This window comes from Abrus precatorius, unplaced genomic scaffold (genome assembly GCF_003935025.1).
Source record: "Abrus precatorius isolate BTA unplaced genomic scaffold, Abrus_2018 Scaffold3, whole genome shotgun sequence".
Classification (NCBI taxonomy): Eukaryota; Viridiplantae; Streptophyta; class Magnoliopsida; order Fabales; family Fabaceae; genus Abrus; species Abrus precatorius.
In genome coordinates this window covers 11,160,137-11,176,235 of record NW_020874373.1, presented here as the reverse complement: position 1 = coordinate 11,176,235, position 16,099 = coordinate 11,160,137, and the positions used below count along the sequence as shown (strand labels likewise).

General features: G+C 30.7%; 1 protein-coding gene across 5 annotated transcripts; it reads right to left on the bottom strand.

The window, feature by feature from the left end:
* Positions 1 to 1,928: 1,928 nt before the first annotated feature.
* On the bottom strand, positions 1,929 to 8,876 carry LOC113861457 (kinesin-like protein KIN-14L). 5 transcript variants are annotated; one of them, XM_027494275.1, is made up of 20 exons: positions 8,824 to 8,876; positions 8,579 to 8,675; positions 8,257 to 8,414; positions 7,984 to 8,130; positions 7,546 to 7,804; positions 6,954 to 7,063; positions 6,620 to 6,694; positions 6,189 to 6,241; positions 6,134 to 6,152; positions 5,729 to 5,803; positions 5,484 to 5,565; positions 5,078 to 5,173; positions 4,795 to 4,968; positions 4,586 to 4,692; positions 4,175 to 4,359; positions 3,876 to 4,037; positions 3,354 to 3,768; positions 2,522 to 3,180; positions 2,252 to 2,433; positions 1,929 to 2,093 (listed from the first exon to the last, which is right to left on the bottom strand). In XM_027494275.1, the coding sequence occupies exons 2-20, from the start codon at positions 8,643 to 8,645 to the stop codon at positions 2,029 to 2,031; spliced, it is 3,090 nt and encodes a 1,029-aa protein (XP_027350076.1). In that variant the 5' UTR covers positions 8,646 to 8,675; positions 8,824 to 8,876; the 3' UTR covers positions 1,929 to 2,028. The 5 variants fall into 5 exon arrangements, with proteins under 5 accessions (XP_027350076.1, XP_027350078.1, XP_027350077.1 ...); XM_027494277.1 differs by having other exon boundaries at positions 6,620 to 6,691; XM_027494276.1 differs by having other exon boundaries at positions 6,954 to 7,060.
* Between the last annotated feature and the right edge of the window lie 7,223 nt (positions 8,877 to 16,099).

The window sequence follows — 16,099 nt, the reverse complement described above, 5'->3', positions numbered from 1 at the left end:
TAAAAGGGCATAGGGAAATCCAGAAAAAGCACATCACAGCAGTGCAAAGCTGCCTCCAATTTGATATGCACCTAAAAACTTACCCTGCCATGTTTGCTAAAGTGGGTCGACCCAAAAACAAAATGAAAAGGCTGCTTTGGTTCATCATTTACATTAGAGATGAACTGGCAAAAATTTTAAAATTCTCCCAAATTATCTAATTAACATGTTCATTTACGTGGAGAATATACAACAATTTCTGTCTAATTATACGAAGTTGAAGATTTATTATAGTGCTTTGCTCATGTATTTAACAACTGCATAATGTAATTTTTTACATTAAAATTATGTTTTCAACATATTTTAAAAACACCTAATAATAATTTAACCTAGATGCAACAACATATATAACATTTCTGTCTTGTGGCAACGTTATCCTCGAGGGTCGTGTACTTGTGTTGTGCATGTGATGATACTTCAGTGTTCAGTGCAGACATTATTGGAACTCAGTATGGCGAGTCCATTGTGAACATGTGACATGTTAGGCAGATTTAATGGGGACCACTAACGGTCATCAACTATGAAGGGATGGTATGATACATGTAGTGTTGCCAAACTACATTACCATAAAAATCCAGTACTATCGAGATCGTGTATGTTGAGTATTTGTTCCTTAAATTTTAATTTTTTTATTAATTTCTAGTTTTATAAATTTATATTTATTTTATTTTTAATGTAAATTGACAGTAAAAAACGAAATAAATAATTTTATATAAAATCAATAACTAACAGGAAATTTTTAAATCTAAGGAATTAAAATGCACCTTTCCTGCGATTTTAAAGTCTATTCTTAAGGGTTTTTTTTTACGGTATGTTATTTATAGTTGATATTAAAACAACGGGTCTTATGAAGGGACTCATGTTGTTTTAGGTTTTTTAATTGAAAAATAAAAAAAATATTATTTATTAAAAATCATGGTAATTCTTAGGTGCTAGTTAGCTTTTGCGTGACACAAACAAATATTGAACATTCTTGACAACTTTTGCTTAAAATATGTTAGCATTCTTTATAACATTTTCTTTTTCAATTCTTAAGCACTATTTAACATTTGCTTAAAATAAACAATTTTTGAGATTCACTACTTTCTTAAGTATCGTTGATTATTAGGTGCTTCTCAACAAACTGTAAGCATTATACGTTTACCAAAATCGCACGTTTATCTACTCATTATCTTGTGTTTGAATGTTCATTTCGATATCTTATCTTTTAAATTGAATGATTAGGTACAATACAAATGAATTTTGTATTTTTTTTCTCAATATTTATGAAAGAAGAAAATTAATTTACTAACAAATATTTATAGCTCAGGACATTTCCCTTATGTTTTACTATATGTGGTATTTATCAATGCAAATTATTGAATTATTGTGATGACTAATGATGTATGATAAATAAAATCAATTTTGAAAATAATTGATAATCTTCCGGTCTTTATTTTACTATAGACTTTGACAAATTCCAGAGGGAAAATGACTCAACTGCAACAATCATGTGATTTGGTTCTTAGTTCAGGGAAAAACCATTAGGCCAAAACCCAAGCATGTGGGCAACTGGAACTGGGCTCCGAATTTTGTACAAAACTTGCCCACCATGCAATGTGGTTCAAATTCTATACAAATCTATGAATTTGTGAATTTAGCCATCCCTTACAATTGATAAGCATTGTTTGAGTCTCTGGTCGTTAAAAAATCTTGGAAGTTGCAAGAGGATAAAAGGATGAACTTGAAGCTACATGCAAGAACTTGAAAATTTTAACTTTTGTTCTATGATCTTGATTTCATAATTACAAGAATACCCCTTTGGAAAAAAAGAGATATAGCCTCATTGAAATATAATAAATATCTAGTATCTACATGTGCTTTTGTGGCCATTTTTATATAATGCAATGTTCCTTGATAAAACAAAAAACTCCCACTAAAATGGAGCTTTGTACTAAACTGAAGTCAAGTCATGGGCGTGCTTCGAGTCAAAGCACCACTGGCACTGATCTATAGCCACCTTTTTGCAGTCTCTGAATGAATTGGAGGAGTTCTAGCATTTTTGTCCTTGTCATCTACAGATATGTGACACAAAACTATGGACTTAGTATGTTGAATAACAACACAAAACTATGGACTTGGTATATATTGCATTATAACAGCATGATGGATATACCTATCTTTCATATATCATTTGAGAAATGGGAATGGAAGTTCTACAGGTTTAACTTACATGATACTATTGGCTTCCCTCCAAGAGAAGATCTACGAGAGTTGTTTGGCCCTGGTGCTTGAATTCCCGTTAGAGATTGCCTTCTTTTAGTCTTCTCAACAGCTGTTAGTGGGGATTTTACATGATTTTTATGGCCAGATCCCTTGATGGGTGACTTCACTTCAACCAAAATTGGTTGGCTCCTGCAAAGTTTTCGTAGTGGACTAACGAGTAAGACACATTGTGTCACCATCAAAGTCAAGCATAAAACACTATGGTTAAAAAACACACCTCTTATCAGGACCATTGATAAGTTTGCTAATTGTTCTCAATGATCTTCTTATCTGAGATCCCTTTCCATTTGTTCCACTGATTGCCTTAGTTGTCTGGGAATCAGCAAAATGTGCATCATTTCTATCCAGCATTGGTGGTTCAGGTGTCTGAGGTAGTTTAAGAGGGTGAATTTGCATTCCACCATCTTTTATCAATCTCTTCTGATTGGAAATGCTTATAGGACTTCGAGGAGTTTTGGCATGCAACTCTGACCTGGAGTTGCCATTGCTGAAATGGCTATTTAGCTTTGACACGGCTTCTGGATCTTGCAGTGAACGATGTTTCTGCAGATATGCTGACTCATACTGTAAAGCTTTGTTTATATCAGCTGATGCTTTTGTTTGTAGACTGTCTTTCTTGATATTTTTTGAACCTTCCAAGCTTAATCTTCTTGAACGAGGTAACAAAGGTGATTTGACTCCACTTTTATCCTCAGGATTCACAGATTTGTCAGTCTTTACAGCGCTGCAATTCTCAATGCTAAGTCTTCGAGGGGGCAATGGAGTTTTCTCAGACACCAGTGTTGGTTTCTCTAATGGAGTGTGTGGTTCCTTGATTCTATTGAACATTGCTCTCTGAGCTTCCTTGTTTGCCAATGCAAGCTTAAGGTTCTCAACCTAATATTCATATAAAATAGAGGAAAACCGAATCACTTTAACTTGATTAGAGGTGAATTCTTACATATGGCTATGATACTGAGTGATTGTCCAATTCTATGGCTCAAGAAAAAGTTAACTCAGCATGAATGCAAGTAGCCAAATGTTGTGACTTAAAGTAGACATTCTTTTACCTGTTCTTTAAGCTGCATAACCTCACTGCCTTCTTTGTTCAAACGGGCTGCCCCCAGTTCAACAGTGGAAACCCGCTGAGCAAACTTCAAAGTACTCACTGTTTCACCAAATGAATCTGCTTCTGGACTTACATGAGCAAACATCAACGTTTTAGCATGTCCACCTAACGAGTCCTGCAAAAGAAGTGTGAGCTTGCTGTTCCTGTAAGGGATGTGAGAATTCTTTTGAGCCAAGGCTGTGATCACATCTCCTAAACAGGAAAGAGATTTGTTAATAAATTGTGCTTCCTTTAGTCTTTCCCCTGTAACTTCAGACTTGTCTACTCGTTCACTTCCAGCAAGGTCAACTAAGTGCAGGCAACTCCGAATGGAGCTCCCAGATGTATCTTTGCCATGAACATGTACAGTAAGTACACTGAGACATGTTGAACAACCTTATCAGTGCCAAAAATAAACTCAACTACTTTTATATAAGAAAATGCAGTTACCATTTACCAAAACTCCTGAAAAGTGAAAACTCACCTGTGGGAGCGACTACTCCTATTGTTGATTGCAGTTGAACTGACAGCACGATTAACCTCACCAAGTTTCATGAGGGTGATGACGTCAATTGTGGAATTCACTGAACGCAATCTAGCATCAGGAAGGCTCAACCCATCATCATTGCAGCTCCGGATTTCTAATTTGAGGTTAGTTAAGTAGCAGATTACTTCCAAATAATAGCATCAAAAGGCTAGAAATAAAGCTTTCTCTTCCTTATCTATTTAGAACAGTGTGAAAATGTTTCCAACTCAATGGAATAATGAAAATGAAAAGGATATTTGTTGTCTGTTTTGTCCTCTGCAAGTAGGTCTCTAACTTGTTCATTGTAAATCTCAACCATTTGAACATAAATCTCATAGTTTATGATGTCCCTCCTTTCATTAGACATTTGAAACAGATCATTAAGAGCCAGATAATTGATTCCCATATCCTTAGATGTTCCACTACCACCTGAAGGACCACTCTGCAGCAAGGAAGAAATATTAAATGAAAACATCCTGGCTTTCTGTTTGCAAATATAATAAACAGTCATTGTTGGTTCTTGCATTGGCCAGTAGCCAAGATAACAATGAATAGTAGTATCTTTCCTATCAGAATTGCGATTTTCATCTTAACTATTCTTCTTTCAGAATCAATTTAAATAAAACAATCATTGTGCAACTGAAGCAGAATGATATCAAGTATCTTACCATAGTGTGAGTCTTCCCTGATCCAGTTTGACCGTAAGCGAAAATACAAACATTGTACCCATCCATCACAGATCTAATTAATGGTTGAGTATCCCTATAAACCTCATCTGAGTCCAAAATAGAAAATTTCAACAAAGAGATGGAAAGAAAGAGAAGAAGTCAGTCAAATTGGTGCACAAAGTCTGAACTATTAGCTCAGGGAACTCTACCTTGACCAGCTGTTAGACCAAAAACCCGATTAAACTGGAAAAGTTTCCTTCCATCTTTTAGTGTTTTCGTTGGATCTAAAATGAATAGAGAACCATCTTCCCCAATGAAATCAACAACATTCTTGGATTCAGCCTTGAATGAGGGCCTGATTCTGCAGTAAACTCGAATATTACCTGAGTTTTGAATTTGAAAAGGTTGACAAAATTAACTTATGGTCAAGAATAAACAGAAAGCAAGTGAACATTTAAATATAAATGTAATCAAAACTAGAAGTACATCAACCTTTCAAATCTTGGACCATGTTGTACAGTTTCCTATTCTCTTCTACCACTCTGTGATATCCGAGAGATTTAGTTGACATCTCCTGTATTTGACTTCCTGAAGTCATGAAGCAACACAACACCAGATTATCAACATTCAACCGTGTTTTTAGAGGCAAATGTCATTTTATATTAACAGTTCAGCAAAAGAAATTCATCCCTTCAAAACAACAGTACATTTCTTTATCATTATGTTATTAATTTTTATCTTCTAAAGAGACATCCACCCACATCAAAAGATCAATAAAAGAAACATGAAATTTAAAATCGTTGGGATATATAGTGGATGAATTGAATGCGTGTCTCATTAACTTAAACAATGATATACTAAAAATCAAGAAACTTGCAGTATTAAGAGTCATTCATACCAATATCATTAAAAAACCTCTGAAACTCTGACTGCATCTCTTCAAACTCTTTCTTAACTTTCAACTTCAAAGCCTTGAGATCCTAAAAAAATAAAATACAATTTTACAAAAATATCTCAATAAATGCAGTAGACCTCTGTAGCATCTCAAGTTGAACATAAGTTCTAACTTCTAATTTCTAATTAAACCATGTGTAATGCATTGGTTAAAAGCAGTAAAGCATACAAAGTTGCACAAATGCCTACCATAAGCTCTTTTTCCTGCATGTCTAAAAGATGCTCTTGATTGCACTTGCATTTTGCAGGACAAGCTCGCAAACACTGAATAGATGCACATTGAGAAAATTAAAACCCAAATCTGAGATAAATTATATCAAAACCATAACAGTAATAATAACTGTTTTGTAAACCTTTAGCCCTTAAGACTAAGTTTAAACATCCAAAAGTAGTAAATTTTTATTGGAAAATAAGACATTTATTACATTGGAGATACAAAAATATAATAAATTTTTAGGGTGAGGAAGTATTAAGGAAAGCACAAGTCAAATTACGAAGATCAGTTTAATTCTTTTTTGTAAACAAAAAAGTTATTCGCAATTCTCTATATTTTAACCATCCTAAAAAGTAATATTACAGAGAAAAAAAAGGTACCTTGGAACTTTCAGGTGCAGATAAAGCATCGAATTGTGTAGATGTGAAAGTGGGATGAGGTGGTAAGCTACTCTTTTCTTTCACAAAATCCTTTGGCATCAACAGCAACTGTGTTAGGTCAATAAGTCTTATGTTAAATATCATAGCAAAAGCTTAGGCAAAGAAAGAAAATATAGACACATAATACATGAAATCATCCTTTTCAAAATCTTTAAAAGTTTCATCATAACAGAATAAGCAAGCTATCAAGACAAATATGAATAATGAAATAAGCTAATAACCTTGTGTAGTATCAATTTTATCGGACCAAAATATTAGCTCTTGGGTTTAAGATGACTCAACATACATCAAGTTCAAGAGTTTATCACTTCAATTGTCAATAGTATTGTTCATCAAAAAAATAAAAACCAAGAATGACTTTTTGCGATTATTTATGACAATATAACTTGTTAAAAATTAGCATATATTTGATCATCTCAAACTAACCTCGTGGAACCTTGTAGGAGTCTGCTCCGCATTACAACATGCCATTATCTGATTAAATACCTTTATTGGATCCTGCTGTAAAGACAAAATAGTTAGGTGGGAGATATAACTCAATTGTCAAACAATATATTTAAACATGTTAGTTTTAAGGAAAATACTAACCAGTTCACTTGCTAAGGATTCAAAAATAGAAAATATTAATTGAAAAAGTAAAACCCTTGAAAATTTTAATGTATTAAATGTCATACTTTTAATACTTTTCATTTTTTATTTCTTGATGAGGGTCATTAGGAACTCATTTAGAACTAAACTTATTGTATGATTACAAACTTACCGCTACCAGGTGTTCATTTCGAAGAGAAGCAATAATGTTTCCATCAATATTTTCTTTGGCATCAAACATACGGTCAACCAGTAGCTTGACAAGTGATTCCACAATTTCTGCTGTATCCAAAAAAGGTAGAAGCAAGAAAAAATACAATTATTTAAGCGCATATGAGAATATTGGGACAGTTTATCAAGGTCTAAATGAATTACTAACAACAATTGATTGATCACATGCAATCAAACCAAAATATATGTTCTTTAGTCATCAAGTAGAATGACATTTTCTTTCTTTGCCAATAGTAATATATGAATGATGATATGCTGGAGTTTTACAGTGCTCTTACTCAAGATTTAAAGTAAATTATCGCAAAAGATGCACACAAGCAAAAACAATTCACTCTTTCACATAATCAGTTTCTTTTTCCAACAGTTGTTATGTACTGTTACAATATGAATAATTTATAACAGTTAGAGTGAAAATTTACAATTTTGAGAAAAGACCATATTAAGATTCTCATCATTTCAAACTCCGGTACTCACATTATCCTGTTTCGGAAACCATATCATACAAATATATTAGCAAGATTGAGGGATTAAACCTTCTCGTTTCGGAAAATCACTCTCTACGGGAGGCATTTTTTCCAGTGTGGCAGACAAATCCAAGCGCCTACAGGCATCAGAGGGTAATGCAGCTGCAGCTCTTGAATGCATTCTACTGGCCGACAGCATAAGTAAAGGAGATTTTATGTGTTTGTAATTGGATCCATTCTGATTGTTCATCTGCTTCAACTCTTGAAATGACTTGAGCGCTAGAATGCAGTCAACCACTTTTGCTGCTGATCCAATCTCTAGTGTATCCTGAAAATAAACAACCAACATACTTATTCGCACATGCTCATCTATAATCACAGGCTCGAGCACTATGCAAATTTACTGATGGAAACACCACTTTCTTAGATTACATCAAGTGCACATACATCGAAACAAGCAACGTTGGGCAAAGCATTTGGAAGATGTGGAAACTATAAATAACATACCCTTTCAAGATCAGAGGCTTCGAAAGCTGGAAGCTTTAATTCTTCCACTGCAACAAGAAAGTTGCGGACATTTTCAAAATACTGATAGGCAGGCAAAGGCTGGGAATCCCAAGTAAGTGACTGTGAAGCTATTTGACTATCCACAACCTTTAAATGTTATCATCAAAAAAAGGTATAAGCATTTATGGTCGAGTAGGAGAATAAAAATGCAAAATTTGAACCATGAACTTCTCTTTGATGGTCAAGTAGACATGAACGATGAATCAGATATACCTTAGGCACTGCTCCTGGATGAATCTTGTTAATGGCATTGCAAAGAATGAGACCATTTCTCAAGCAAGAAATAAGTTCTCTCTCTGAAGGGTGATTAGATATACCAAGAGGACCCACTTGGCTTTCCAGCCACTGAGTTGCCTCATAGCGTCTCCAAGCTACACAATTTATGTAACATTCTCTCAGACAAAACATCAATACTATTAGTAAAGGAACATCTAATTGTAGATTTTTTATTTTTTAAAAATACTTATTTATCATCATTATGCATAACAATTAACAAGCATGCATCTTATGAACACAAAAAACAACAGAAACTGACCCGCTTCTTCTGCTTTTCTCGAAGCCAAGTTGAATTCATGAACCCCACCTCTTGAACAATGATCCATGATTAACGAAACAAACCCAAGACTTGGTTCCTGCAGAGTTGTCAGAAATGAGAGTGAAAAGGAAAATGATCACACAAAACAAGACAAGAAAAAACCCAAGAAGGATCTTTGATCAAGAAAACGAAGTACATACCCAAGAAAAAAGCAAAAAATTTTTATGTGGGTTTTCTTCACATACCCAAGTTGAAGAAAAAGAGAAGAGAACAAAAAAAGTGTCTTTTGTTATGTGGGTCTTCTGCAAAGGAGTCGAAGAAACTGAGAGAGGAGAGGAGCAGTGGTTCTCTGGAGTTACAATGAGACAGTGTTGGTACGGTCTTTAGCTTTGGTTCGGATAACAGTGAATGGGTTCCCTTCGGGCTCCGAACCTCAGCCACGGAATCGTAACGTTACCTCTCATTTTGAATTCAAATTGGTAGGCCACGTTTTTGGGTCCACGAAGTGACAATGTTTCCCCCTTCGTTTTGCATACTAAGTCAACCCATCTAACGGACCAGATTTTTTTAATTGGGAAGTACTCGAAATCAGGTCAAAATTAGTGCATATATATAGAAATAAAATCTTAAAGATATGTATTATCGGGTTAAATTGGTAAAAAATTAATGATTTTGAATTTATTAGGGTATTATACAGTGCATCCACTTATTAACTTTGAAATTAACTGTAAGAATTTATTCTCACACAAATTTAGTGTCATATTTTTTTTAGTTAATTTTATAGTATTACTTGTGTGGCTTTAAAGTATACACTACTTTTCAATTACTAAAAATATTTTTTTTTATTCTTGTCTTCATTTTTTAAATAATTTATTGTTTTAATCTTTCAACTTTTAAAACCTTACTGCTCTACTTTTTTTATATTTATCTTTTCAAAATCATTTTTGTCATTAAATGTTATTAAATTATAATTAAATATTTAATTTTTTATAATATAAAATAATTAAAAAATAAATAAATAAATTCATATTAATTTTTTTTTGTTTAATAAAAATATTATGAATGGTCATATATATATATATATATATATATATATATATATATATATATATATATATATGAGATTGAGTATATTGAAATGGTTAGTCATATTTTACACTCTAAACTAAAACAGACTTATCTTCAACTAAAATTTAGAACGAATTTTAACATTCAAATTTTTTAAGTAAATAATTTTTTATTAAAATTTTATTTAAAATTTTTAGAATGAAAATTTATTTATTGAAAAAACATAATCATTTTTTATTGATTAATAAAATTAATTCATTTAAAGAGTCTTTCTATTGCATTCTTATAAATTTTATAGAAATAAGTTATAATTTCTTTAAGTTTATCAATAAACTCTTTTTAATATAATTTAACACTTTAAAAGTAATAAAACAAACACTTTAAAAATAATTTAAACTTTTTTAATAAATATTATAATAAATTAAAGAACAACAATTATACATAGAAGTAATAAAATAAAATCATCACTTTAAAAGAATATACAATTTCATATAAACCTTAAAAATGGATTTAACTTAAGAATTTATTATTATAATCTTATAGAATGAAGAAATGCCTTTTTAGCTTCTTTAAAAAAAAATTAAAATATTAAAAATTATCTGTTATTTAAAGTGTAAAGTTCTAGTTATCAATTAACAAATTAACAGTTATAACTTATATAATTACGTAATTTATCATACATGGATATTATTTAATTATAATTTTAACTACTAAATTTTTAACTAATAAATATTTTTTCTTTTTAAAAAATTAAATTAGAAAATAAGAAGTGTTTTTTAATTTAAAAACATTTAAATACTATTAATAAATTATTTTTATTATTATTTATTTTAAAAATATAATATTAATAAGTAAATTTATTTTCTAAAAAAGCAAAAAGCAAGAGGTTTATTTACTTGGGTCAATCTTGGTCTAATCTTACTGCTAAAATGTATTCAGATTTTAGAAAATTAATATTATCCTCAATTTTAAATTCTAAACCCTAAACATTCTTAAATTAAAAATATTTACAAGCAAAAATAAAAAATAAGTAAAAATAAAAATATACATTTTAAATTTATTTTTTGTGTAAGTTGATATTTATCTATTGCTAAGTGACTTTCATTCTATTTTTGTTAAAATATTTATTTTGTTGATTTAGATTTTAGTTTCATTGAAATACATAAAAGAATTAATCAAATAAAAAAATTATGTAATTTAAATTTAGACTAGGAAAACTACTTATCGAATTCATCTGGGCTAATTCGTTGTGAGAAGTGAGCTTTAGCGGATCTACATGATCGGTTAACTATGTGACTATACATACTAAATAGATAATTAATCATAAAGTGGAACAGAATAAATAATTTTATATCTACTATAATCGTAATCTTATATTACTATTTTTTTGTAATTATAAGATTGAATTATATAAGAAGGGTTGTTGTTATCTCTTCTTATTTGTCTAGTATTTAAGATATATAATCCTAAATAATCTAGTATTTAGTGTATCTAGTTTTTTTTAATATATATATAAATTTTATTATATGTTTTTAGATATATATTAAAAACAATTGTTTACAATACTAATTCTTCTTTATTATATAATAAATATTAAAGTTGAAATTATATAGTAAGGGGAAGGAAAGAGTAAAAGATTATTACATTTGGATATACACCTAGTATAAAGATGTTTTTATCTAAAGATACTTTAAACTATAAAAAATTTTTAAGTACATTGAGAAGACAAAAGCACTCTAACACATAAATTATTTAGTCCTTAAATATGGATTCATGACTAGGAGAGAGATTGGAGTCTTCATCGGATTTCAATCTGAATTTGTCTAGAATGGATTCATCCGGATCTTGAGAATCTTGGAACATATTTTGTCTGAATGTCTCATGTTGTTGGCATATGAGGATTTGTCCTTCTATGTCAATTAGGATCACTGTTCTTTCTTTTGATACATTGACAGGTGGAAGTACTTGTTTAATAGTATTCCATATATGATCTTCATTAGGAAGAGGTGGGCATATCACATCTAAAGTCTTAAGATTGTTATAGGTGGATTTTATCTTTTTCCTATGTCTATCTGTACTATTAATAATGTGAAAATAAATAATCATATCAGCTTGATGAAAAGGTGGATGATCATCTTGAGTAAAGGTTCTAAGATTAGGAAATGTTCCCTAAATTATGACTTGATTTTGAGTATAGAGTAATCTTGATTGAGGATGTTGGAAATATAGCCTATGAATTATTACCACTATAATATTCTTTGGACATTGATTAGTTGATTCTTCTATTTCTTTTCAGATCTTAATTTTCTCCATTTCAGCTTGTATATTTTTCTTTTATACTGGTATAGGTTGATATCAGATTAGGAACTTTCACAAGAGTGAAGAGTCATTACGAGGATTACTTAGAAATTCAAACATCTTAAATGTGGGAAATAGGATCGAATAATAATGGAGTGATGATACACACCATAAGTACCATAAATCTTCTTCATAAAAAGGCATCCCCATCAGTTATGCATAGATGTTCAGAAAAGGAGCATCAAGGTGAAATCAAGTAGGTTTTGGTCTGATGTTATGCTTATGGAGAGATAGGGCTAAGTAATGAAACATATGATTGTTGGTAAAATCTTTGAGATAACCGGGATAAATTGGTTCTTCTTTACATAATTATGGTGGAAAAATATGATGATATGAATTTGGATTGCTGGTACTGACTTGTGTTTGATTTAAAGGAAAAATTAGTGGATGTGTGAACAGAAGTAATTATGGAGATGAGTTTTTTTGGTTTGGACAAGAGGTCAGGGACAATATCTTTTTCTCCTTCAATGTGTTTTACAATAAAATCATACCTGAAAAATCAATTTTTTAACTTAAGAATTTGAGGATTACGTGACATTTTGTTTTTGAATTCCTGAAAAGTGAGAAAAGATGAATTATCCATTTGAACTTCAAAAGTATGTCTTCTTAAATGGAAATCAAATTTTTATTTTCCATTTTTAACCACCAGAGCTTTTTTGTAGGTGGTATAATAGTGTTTTTCAGAATCCTTAAATTATCCACTTGCATGACCACAATAAGCTTTCTTTCCATTGATTTCTTCTAGTAACACTACTACCCAATAATGATCACTATCATTTGTTTGAAGAATTCTTTTCTCTTCTCTGTGAATTTTGAGCTATCCTCTTTAGTTGCTTAACTGCTTTTGTCTGTTTTGATCCCTATGGTGATGCATTTTTTCTTAGGAGTTTTAAGAATGGGTTGGTATATTTGCCAACATTAGGAATAAAGTCCCTAATGTAGTTCCAAATTCCTAAGAACTCTTGAGTTTGTATGACAGTGAGATTTTCAACATGAAAATTTAATAATTCTTCTACAATGTATGGTTGAGGCTGATAACTTCCTTGAGAAAAATGCATACCCAAAAAGTCTATTTAAGATTATGCTAGCTAATTTTTTTTTCTTTCTAATAACATGATTTCATGCTTATTTGCAAGATTAAAGAAATCATTCACGAGAATCTTGTGAGATTTTTTATCTTTGTAGAATAATAAAACGTCATCTATGTAGATGAGAATACTCCCTAAGATAGGTTCAAAAATTCAGGTCATGGCTTTTTGGAACAAAGAAGGTGCTACTTTGAGACTAAAAAGAAGTACTTTCCATTGGTACTGAACATTAGGAATGCAAAATGTCATTTTATATCTATCAGACAGATTGATACCAAGTTGCCAAAATCTTGATTTTAAATCAAACTTGGAGAAGATAACAACTTCTTTAATGAGAGTGTGAAAAGTGAAAGTTTTGGGGTTTGGAAACTCGTCATTCTTTATAAAATGATTTAAAGGTTTGTAAATCAATTACTAACCTTTTCTTCCCTTTAATTTTTCAAAATCTCTTCTCAACATAGAATGCTTGACAAGCCTATTTAGATCTTGTTGGCTCAATTAATTTTTATTTAAGCAGCTGTGTGCATTCTTCTCTGGCTAATTGAAGATCACTGTGACTCATTCTTAGATGAGTAGCTTTTGTTGGATTGATATCTTCATTTAGCTTGAAAGTAAATTGAATAAAAAATTTCTGAATTTTTCCACAAGGGATTTGGATGTATAAGAGTTTCATGTCCTTCTGCACGAAGTTGTTGTAGCTTTTCTTTTTACATCAGAGTATTCTTTTGGACATTGGTCTAGAGAATAAAGCTTTATGATATCAATATATGGCTTAGAATCCCTTATGAACTTAATCCCTTTGGGAAGTACCTGGAGTTTTTCAGCAAGGCAATAGACATCTATGTCAATCAGAATATCTTTGTTAGAAAGATAACTTCCTATGACTTTCATCCATATAATACAATTTGAGAAAAATCTGATCCCAATTTGTTCTTTTAAGACTAGATTAGTCTTAAAGATTTTTTTTCATCTGCTGTCACAAAGAAAGAAGAATCTTTTTCCCAGACATCTTTGGAAAGAATATCTAGATTCATCATAGTCCTTTGAGATCTAGTGTCCATGTAAGTTATGGCTTTAACCGAAGTTGAGAATTTTGTGGATAAGATTTTAACTTATACACATGGTTATGAAGAAGTAGAAAAGATATTTTGTATCTCTTGTGTAGAATAAAGATGAATAATATTGTTTTCATCATCTGTAGTTTCAGAAACTTCATCTAAAGAATCATGTGTGGCAAAGACAATATCTTGATATGCTTCCTCAATATTTCCTAATCTCAGAGCCTTTACTCAAGATGGTCATCCACCTTTTCATCAAGCTGATATGATTATTCTTCACACCATTAATGGTACAGATAGAGATATGAAAAAAGATAAAATTCACCTATAACAATCTTAAGCCTTTAGATGTCATATGCCCACCTCTTCCTGATGAAGATCATATGTGGAATACTATTGAACAAGTACTTCCATCCGTCAGTGCATCAAAAGAAAGAACAGTGATCCTAACTAACATAAAAGAACAAATCCTCATGTGCCAACAAGATGAGTCATCCAAACAAAATATGATGCAAGATTCTCAAGATTCGAATTAATCCATTCTAGACAAACTTGGATGGAAATCTGATGAAGACCTCAATCTCTCTCGTAGTCATAAATCGATCTTTTTAAGGATTAAATAATTTTTGTGTCAAAGTGCTTCTGTTTCTCAATATACTTAAAGTTTCTTTAGACTTATCTGATAGTTTAAAGTGTCTTTAGATAAAATATCTTTGTACTAAGTGCTTATCTGAATGTAATAATGATTGTCTACCTTTTACTCTTTCCTTCCCTTATATATATGGGGATCCTAGTTTGTATGGATCATTAGAGTTTGAAATAAACTGAGTGTTTATAAAATATGAGTTCTTGCTAAAACTCTCTTCTGAAAGTTTTATTTGTGATACCTATTCACTAGTCTCTAACTAGAAGCAAGTATGCTCTATACTTGCCTCTTCATGATGATCCTGTGTATCAGAACACTTCTGACCATTGATCCAATTGCTACGGTCCTTTCTATTATGGTTGTGATAAGTTTATTGATCCTATCTTTAAAAAAAATGCATATAAGATGCTCAAAATATTAAAGAAGGTTGTATAGATTTATCGTGATCATAGTATGAAAGGGATGTTGATTCTTCTATTTCTTTCCAAATCTCAATTTGCTCCATTTCACCTTGTATATCTTTCTTCCATACTAGTATAGGTTGATACCAAGTTAAGAACTTCCCTAAGAGTGAAGACTCGTTGTGAGGATTATTTAGAAATCGAAACATCTTGATTATTCTTCAAACACATGCTAGTAATCATTATTGGGGAGTAGTGTTACTAGAAGAAATCAATGAAAAACAGGTTTATTGGGGTCATACAAGTGGACATTTATAAGAAAATAATAATTATCAAAAATGAAAAATTGGTATAACAAATTTATATATCATGTTTGATCCATAAAAATGTATTAAGTTACTAATATACAATTATAGTATTTTAAGAAAAAAAAATGTAACAATAAAGTCAATATATATAAATTAGTGCTAGTTTTAAATATTTTTATGATGTGTAACAATTTAAATTATATTTTTTTCATTAATATTAAAAATTATGAAATTAAATTAGAATTTTTTTTTTAATTAATCCACAATTTTTTTAACAAGTTGTGATATATAGATTACTTATGAGTTAATTTTAATAAATTTAATATATGAACCTTTTATTTATGAGTTTTGTCTGTATCATATACAGGTACATGTGAAATTATTTGAAAAAATGGATGCCCAATGACTTTATAATTTAACGATTTAAGTAGAACTGGTTAGCAACATTTACGTCACTTTCAATTTATACAAGATACCTTTATTAAGTTATATAATAGAATACACAAAAATAATCTACGCAAAAAAATTTTAAAAATATATAAATACAAAAAGTTAGAAAATTGAATTAAAACTTGAGACGAATAAACTAATTTT